This window comes from Lonchura striata, chromosome 4, assembly GCF_046129695.1.
Source record: "Lonchura striata isolate bLonStr1 chromosome 4, bLonStr1.mat, whole genome shotgun sequence".
Taxonomy (NCBI): Eukaryota; Metazoa; Chordata; class Aves; order Passeriformes; family Estrildidae; genus Lonchura; species Lonchura striata.
The window spans coordinates 67,063,033-67,071,458 of record NC_134606.1 but is presented as its reverse complement, the minus strand read 5'-3'; the positions used below and the strand labels follow the sequence as shown (position 1 = coordinate 67,071,458).

The following is an 8,426-nucleotide window of genomic DNA, read 5'->3' as shown; positions in this document are numbered from 1 at the left end:
GTTTGGTTGGATTATTGTAGGAAGAAAAGTTACAAATGCTCACTTGAAGAGGGCAGAAGATGCTGAACAACTTCCAGCTTGCTTTAGATCTACCTAAAGAAAAAAAATACATCCCAGGGTTGTGGTGTATAACATTTCTGGATTGTTAGTGTTCAATTTATGGATGGAATGGAGTGGGGAGAGGGGGAACTTGCAATACCTCTGGGAAGGGAGGATGCTTTCACTCCCGGAAAACCTCTGCCACAAATGGCATTCCTGAGATCAGGGCTCCACCTTTTCAGCGTAAGGGTGGTTGTGATGGAATGGGATTACTTGGTTCCAGTTTTGCTCTGACAGTGGGAATGAGAGCAGGAGAATGCGCTGTTGCCTCGCAGAGGCAGCCACACTATTTTCTGAAGGTGGCACAGGTTTAGTAGATGGAACCTGCCACAGGCGGGCAGCTGGGTGCTTTCCTGTGACTGGTTACTGCGCTTTCCATTACCATCGGTTGTTTTTAAGGCAGCAGAAGATATTTTTGGGGGGTAAAATGAGACCAGCACTGTGGGAATGACTCTGGCATCTCAACATTTCCTGTGGGCTCCATGCACATGACTTAGGATGATGCAGACCAAGCTGGTCAAGTGCCTAGCCCTGCCTCCCATTTCATAGGAAGAAATAAAAAAGAGCTCAGCAGGGCTCAACCTGAAATGATATTTTGTAGCTTCTGGCTCTCCTCAGAGTTCTGCTAAGAGAGGAACGTCTCTGTCCCGGAAACCAAATAACCCTTGGAATTCACACATGGACCTGTGTGTCGCTTCAAGAGACACCAAGAAGCCCTGCCACTTTGCAAGGGCAGCTGTTGTTGCGCTGCTGAATTTCTTGGCTGGGCAAAGCCCCTCCTGCCCGCACTAGGGCCTGAGCTTGAAGATATAAAGAACCAGCCGGGAGGGCAGGCATGGAAAGCTTGACAAAGTCTGAAGGCAGCACTCTGATTCCCCCTTTTCCCAAGACGTTTCTTTAGCTGAAGTTGCTGAAAAGAACCAGCCCCTTGACACACCACAATGGGTTTGCTGTTTTATTTTTCGGGTTCCCAGTCCTGCGTGGAACTTGGAAAGTGGGTGCTGCAGAGGCTCCGGCAAGGCATCAAAAGTGCCGGCCCTGCACCCAAGGGTGGCATGAGATCTCCTCCAGCTCCGGCCTGTCCGCAGGGTGCTTGGCCAAACACCATCGGATCAGGTGCTGGAGCTCTGGGGAGAGAAGGCAGAAAGCGCCGGTCACCGGCAGAGTCTCCTGCCCAGCTGCCCCCGTCGCCCGCGGGGCCCGGGCCATGTTGTGCCGGGCTCTGGGCCGTGCCGGGCTCCCGACCGGCTCTGCCCCACGCGGGAGAGCGGCACGGCGGGACACGGCCGCCTCCTCCAGCCGCCCGTGCCGTGCTGACCCCGTCGGCACGGGCCCCTCCTGCGGCCGGCCCTGGAGGGCAGATCCACGTCCCGCGGAGCTGGTGAGGGCCGCGCCGAGCTGCGCGCCGCCAGCTGCCAAAGCCCGCCGGCTTGAGGCCGGACACCCACCTGGAGAGAGCTGCTGCCGGAAGATGAGCTTGCCCAGCACGATGTCAGGCTCATCCTGGAAGGGGAGGCTCCCGCAGACCATGACGTACAGCAGCACGCCCAGGGACCAGATGGTGGCCGCGTGGCCGTGGTAGCAGCCGAGCCAGATCCACTCGGGCGGGCTGTACACGCGCGTTCCTAGGGGAGACAGGCGGCGCTGGCCGGGCGCAGGCTGCTGCCTTCCAGAGCCTGGCGCCGGCCTCCTGGCCGAGGCAGGGGCTGCAGCCATGGCCACAGCTTCCCCCCGAGGCCACCCCGCGTCCCCCAGCCAGCTGGCCAAAGGCACGAAACCATTCCGCAAGGCCAAGAAGGCCAGCGGAGCAGCCCAGGCCATCGTGGGCCCGCTGAGCCCAGGGGCCGGGAGCCGCTTTTGCCCCCCCTCTGTTGGCAGGGCCAGCAGCCAGCTCCTGGGGCTCGGCATCCGCCCCGTTCCTAAAGGCGGCCGGCTGAAGGACGCAGCCCGCAGCCCAGGAGGGAACGGGGCCGTGCGGTGCCTGGCACCGGGAGCAGGGCCCAGGCCATGGGCTCACCGGCAAAGCCCGTGAAGGCCCGCTCCTGGAGGAAGGTGCCGCAGCCGAAGTCAATGAGCTTCAGGTGGCCGCTCTCCGGGTTCACCAGGAGGTTCTCTGGCTTGATGTCCCGGTGCAGGACGCCGCAGGCGGTGCAGTGCCGCACGGCCTCCAGCACCTGGCAGAAAAGCCAGCGCGCCTGCTCCTCGCACAGGCAGCCCTGCTCCTGCAGGAACTGCAGGAGATCCTGCGATGCCTCCGGACGCTCCAGGACCAGCAAGAAGCTGTCAGGCAGCTCAAACCAATCGAGGAGCTGGATGATATTCTGGCAGCCAGAGCCCACCCTCTCCATGAGCACCACCTCCAAGGGCACGCGGGTGCCGTCCGGCTGTGAGCAGGAGAAAGTCAGTGCCTGCAGCAGCCTGCTGCTGCTGCTGCTGCTGCTGCAGCAGCCCTGGGGCTGCGCTGCGCCCTGCCCGGGATGCCCCAGTGCCCCCTGGCGCAGCCTCCCAGGCGCTTGCGCTTCCTCCCGCCCGGGGGATGCTCGGGGGTGCCGCTGCCCGGCCCCAGCTCCGCTCTCCGGTGTGCCCAGGCCCGCGGGGCTGCGGCTCCGCACGCTGAGCCCGCCCCGGGATTCTCCCTGCCCGCCACGCCCCGCTCTGTCCCGCTGGCCCCGTTCGCTCACCAGCTCGTCCCACTGCAGGACGCTCTCCCGGGCCACGCGTTTGATGGCCACCTGCGAGCCACGGAGAGAGGAGGGCTGAGCTCCAGCCCTGCCGCTCCCCGCCGCTGCCCCTCCTGCCCCGCCCGGCCGTGGCGGCCACTCACCGGGCTCCCGTCCGAGAGGCGGATGCCCGAGTAGACGGTGCTGAAGCCGCCGCTGCCCAGCTGCGGGCCCCACAGGTACAGCTCCTGCCGCTGCCTCTGTTGCCCTGCGGCCGAGAGAAGCCATCAGCCTTGCGCCCAGAACCCCCCGCAAGTGCCCGCGAGTGAAGCGGGCCGGGCCCCCGCGGCCGCCGCGCTCTCACCTGCTTCCTGCTGCGCGCCGGGCAGCGGCCACCGCCCTGCAGCCGCCGGGCTGGCGAGCGGCAGAGCCGGGCCGGGGCAGCGCGCACAGGCGGCTGCGGCAGCCCCGGGGCAGCGGGGCAGGGCGGCACCGTCGCTGTCCCCGGCGGCGTGGGCTGGGCTCTGCTCCTGACGACGGCCGGGGCTGCAGCCCGAGCCTTGGCACAGGGGGATGCCAGGAGCGGCTGCAAGGCAGACAGGGCTTTTTCAAGCCGTGCCGTCGGAGGCACTGGAAACAGCCGGCGACTAGGCTGCTCGCAGGGGCCCTGGCCTGGCCTGGCCGCGCCCCTCCAGAGCCCCGGGGGAGCCGCAGGCAGCTCCTCGGGAGATCTCACCTGCTACTAGAAAGGCCTTGGCTGCACTCGAGGGCTGTCTTGGGGCAGCTTCCTGCAGATGGAGGAACCTCCGTGCTGTCTGGAGGCCCGTCTCCACCACCAGGCTGGGGCTGTTGCTGGCGGGCAGAACCAGAAGAGCGTCCTGGCTGTCCTGGCTGCTGTGGGATGCCCACTGCTGGCTCCAGGACGCTTGCTGCCCCGCCAGCTGCTCCTGAGCAGGCTCCCCTGCACCGGTCTGGGCTCCCAGTTGGACTTCTGGGCTTTCCCTTGCCACGTCAAGGGTCAGGATGTTGCCTGTGTTGTTGAAGTCCCAGAGTCCAAGGGAGCTGGGAGGCCTGTCCACGGGCTCTGCTCCTTCTGCAGACTGACAGGTCTCACTGAGCCTCTGCAAGGGATGCAGGCTGTCAGAGATAGCAGAGGCCCCTGGCTGGATGCAGGGTCTCTGACAGCCTGAGCTTCCTGCATGGATGGTGATGTCTCTCCCCTGCTGTGCCATCCTTGCAGGCCTTGAGGCTCTCCCAGGGATGGAGAAACTTGCTGGGAGCAGCCTGTGGACGGGATGGAGGCTTCTGGAGGAGCTGGATAAGCCACAGTAGGGCAGGTGGCCTTGGTTCTGCAGCTCCTCCAGTTCTTTCCACAATGCCTGCCACATCCCGGAGTAGAGCGGCTCACATGTCCCGTTGCCATCCCCGAGGTGCAGCATCAGTTCCTGCAGCTCCCGGGCCTCTGCCAGGCAGGGGCCGCAGCTGCAGGGGCTGCCCAGGGGGCTGGCGGGAGCACGTGGCCGCTTGCCAGGAGTCGCCCGAGGCCTGGGGAACCTGGGAGCCGCAGGGGCTCCTCGCTTCCTCCGTGAGCCTCTGGGCTGGACCCTGGGGCGCTTCCTCCACTTCCCTCTCCGTGTCCGCCGGCCCCGCGGTTGCCGGTGGCCAAAGGCCCACCAGACAGCCACGGCGGCCAGCAGCAGGAGAAGCACGGTCAGCAGGACGTCACCGTCACCCATGGCTCCGGCACGTCCCGTCGCGACTGCACTGGCAGCTGCGGGCGCTGGCCCGTCTCACACAGCCACAGCGCGGTGATGTCACAGCGATGTCACAGTGCTGCGGCCAGCACAGCCCTGGGACATCACAGCCCTGCCTCACGCCAGCGCTCTGCCCCTTTGTGCAGTCACAGCCCTGCCTCGGCCCCGCCCTCCGCAGTGCCCCAGGAGGGATGAGGGGGCTCCCTAGGGGCACTTGCCAGCTCTCTGGAGCAGAGCGGGTGGAAGATTCTGCTTTACGTAGGACACAGGGATGAGGAGGGGAATGTTGATGGTCTCACCTCCTTGTTGGCAGAGCACGGGACATGGATTGTCCAATGTGCCACTGCAAAGTCCTTGAGGAGGGCAAGCCCCACTCAGCAACATCCAAGCCATCCGTGTGCTATCCACCACATTCCCGTGCTGAATCCAAACCCAGCTCTTTGCCGCTCCCTGGGAAGAAAATGGATCCTATCCCCTTGAAAACCAGTACATCACCATTCTTCACCCAGCACACCCTGTCTCTGTTTGTCTCACAGCTGGACACCTGCTCCAGGTGTATTCTGTGAGGGACAGGATCAAAACTCCACTTAAAACCCTGAAATAGAACCTGCTTTTCCTTCCCATCATCCATGAGACCAGGCCAGGACATCGCTGCTGTTTCTGTGCTGCTGGAACTCCAGTGGTGTGAGCTCCAGTCGAGGGATCTGTGACCTGTGGATGAGCCCAGAAAGGAGCAGGACACCCGCAGGCATCCGCGGCTGGGAATAAGCCCATGGCAGAGCAGGAATCTCTCAGAGTACCTGTGGCCATGGTTGTTTCCATGCCCAAGAAGGGATTGTGGGCCAGGGATAAACCTGAAGCCTCTGTGGCTGTGGATTAGGCCATGCTCAGCAGGTAGCCCTCGAAACATCAGTGCCTGTGCCTGGGGTCGTGCTGGAGCACCTGAGAGCCATGACCATGGAAGAACCCCTGGCAGAGCAGTTACAGCCTTGGGGGTGCTGCAGCCGTGGTTCAGGCCACATCCTTTTCTTTAGTGGGGATGGAAAACTTCATTGCCTATACTTTGTATAAAATCATGTTTGTAAAAATGTAAGGTTCTAAATTCTTAGGTTCAGGACAAATAAAAAACTGCTAATTTTCCTTCAGCTATTTCGTTACTTGTTCCATGGTTATCTTTAAGAGTGAATAAAGGATACAAAAGGCGCTCTTAAAAATGAATTTCAAGAGCTCCTTGGAATTTTGTTTTCAAAGGAGAATGAAATAAAGAGGATTGATAGTATGACCTATGCAGCTGGTGACAAGCTTGGTATTATGTTGAAGCTTTTTTTAAATTATTGGATATAGCCACTTTTTAAGAAATCTTGCATGTAAATATACTGTTAGTTTTTAAAGTAGAAAAGTGTAAGCTGATGTTTCGTAGAAGCAGCTGAATGCATTGGTCTTCCTGGCAGGTTTGGCTGAGTTGAGTTGGTGAGTGTGTGTTTTGGTTTTGTTGCAGTTATCCTGGAGAGGATGGTCTGGGCAGGAGAAAAAGGCTCTCTGCAAACCTAGCAAACAAAAGTACCTTGTAGCTGGGCTTTGTTTCAGAGCTGGATCTACACACATCCTTTTCTTACGCAGCCTTGGAAATTGCACCGCTCCTTTGCTGTTAATGACAAGGTTATTTAAATATGCCAAGGTAATCTGGACTCTTAAATCATGGTAGCCTTGCACAGCACAGCGTGATCCCTTCTGTTCCCGGAGAAATCTTGGAAGTTTTATGGAAGAAATTGCCCCTTCAAGGCAAATTAATAAAACACTTTATTCTGTGAACTTCATCCTAACATGAGCACTGTGTGAGCAGTGCTCCAAGCAGTGTCCAACTAGAGTCACCCTTGAAAACTGGAATCTGAAGGATCATCAGCCTGCCTGGGTCACTTTGTTGGATGCATGGCATTGCTGGTAAATTTGTTTCTTCCAGAATAGAAAAGAAAAAGAAAATTGAGGCTTTTTGAGGGTGTGTATTAGATAAACTTTTGTCTGATAGTTCCTATTTATTGATATTCTGTGGTCAATATCACTGTTAGAGTTTGAAAATCACCTATCCAATCTCTGTAGTATGTTGAGAACTTCAAATATAGACGTCTCAATATTTGCAAAATAGTACTTATTTCACTTGGCTTAAATTTAAATTGGGTTAATAATGGGGAAGCACAGCAAAATCTACCAGCAACAACTACTTGGAGCAGTGTCTGGGTTTGAAAAGACAGGTGTCTGCTAAAGAAGGCAGAAGCCTCCCCTGAAACGGAAAATGTAAACCCCTTCCCTCCAAATCATTATAATTTTAAAATTAAAAGGCTCTCGGGTGAAAATATGGGAATAACAGTTCTTGTCGTAGTTTCATACGGAAAGAGAATTTTTTCCGGAAGGAAGAGGTCAATTTAGATATTAACCAATTGAAGGTGGACACACCTCTGGGAATATAGAGGGGTTAAAAGCAGAATTCCCAGGGGAACTCGCTCTCTTTAGTTCCGGTCAGCGTGCAGTGCAGCCTCCCCCGCCTGGCCCGTGGCTGGGTGGGGAGGGGAAGGCCCATGGCCTGATGGAGGTGATGCCGAAGGGTGGAGGGGCTGAAACCAGGCTGGCCCCTGCAGATGGAAGGGTGGAAGAAACCTAAGATGTCTCCGTCCCCCCGCAGAGAAACACAAGATACACAAGAAACACATAGAAACACAAGATGTAGAGCTGTATTTTCTTCAAGAGTCTGTGCCACAAGAGACTCCTGCCTCCCTCGAAGGGCTGAGTATCGATTGTTTAGAAGGTAAAAACCTGATTGGGGTCTAGATTGTGTCTCACTGTAGTTTGTTTGAGTTAGGTGGTAGGAAGATGAATGCTTTGCAAGGTTTCAATTTGATCTTTGTGTATTTTTTCTTTCCCTTTTTTCCTTTCTCTTTTCTTTTGTAGTAGTAGCCTAATAAAGTTTTTTTTCTCTTATTAAGCTTAGGCCTGTTTTGCTCTGTTCTAAATTCCACTTCATAGCATTCAAGGGAGGGATCACATTTTCATGGGAACACTGGCATTGTGCCAGTGTCAAACCATGACATTTTTGGTTCCCTGACCGGGAAAAATAAAATAAAATCAAATAAGACAAGATAAGATAGTGATAACATAAAAGCTGTAAGATGAAATCAAAGAAGAATAAAAGCAAAGCATGTGTTAAATTTTGAAATAAATTAGGGTAGAAATTTAGTATAAGTTGCTGTTTCATATAGAATGTGTTAAATGTAATTTTGATACTGATTTTTTTTTTCTTTTTTTGTAATCAGTGTTCTCTGAAGCAAAGGGTAGAGTGTCGTGGTTTGACACAGAAAGAGAATTTTTTCCGGAAGGAAGAGATCAATTTAGATATTAACCAATTGAAGGTGGACACGCCTCTAAGAACACAGAGGGGTTAAAAGCAGAATTCCCAGGGGAACTCGCTCTCTTTAGTTCCGGTTAGTGTGTAGTGCAGCCCCCCCCGCCCGGCCCGTGGCTGGGTGGGGAGGGGAAAGGCCATGGCCTGACGGAGGTAAGGCCGAAGGGTGGAGGGACTGGAACCGGGCTGGCCCCTGCAGATGGAAGGGTGGAAGAAATCTAAGATGTCTCCGTTCCCCCCCCGCCACAGTTTCTCTCCCGAGAGAGAGAGAGAAAGAGACAGCGGCAGTTTTGTCAGCAATTACACCGTGAGGAAGGAGGAGCGGGGGAAGCTGCTGCAAGGTGCCCAGTGCGTGGGAGTTGCTGGAGTCTGGGCATCGAGCCATCCGTGCGGAGTTTGAACTTCTAACCCTTTCTTGAGAAATGAAAGCTTTGTGAATTTTTCCTTCCCCTCCTCAGTTTAAATGAGAGGAAGAGAGACATCTTAGACCCTGGGATGTTAGAAGGAGAAATTCTAGAT

At 56.3% G+C, this 8,426-nt stretch overlaps 1 protein-coding gene across 1 annotated transcript; it reads right to left on the bottom strand.

Annotated features, from left to right (window-relative positions):
• Positions 1 to 1,122: 1,122 nt before the first annotated feature.
• On the bottom strand, positions 1,123 to 5,323 carry LOC144246180 (serine/threonine-protein kinase pim-1-like). Its single transcript, XM_077782639.1, has 7 exons — positions 5,314 to 5,323; positions 5,048 to 5,224; positions 2,924 to 3,027; positions 2,781 to 2,831; positions 2,117 to 2,483; positions 1,548 to 1,724; positions 1,123 to 1,226 (listed from the first exon to the last, which is right to left on the bottom strand). Exons 1-7 carry the CDS (start codon positions 5,321 to 5,323, stop codon positions 1,123 to 1,125), a joined length of 990 nt encoding a protein of 329 aa, XP_077638765.1.
• Positions 5,324 to 8,426: the final 3,103 nt, after the last annotated feature.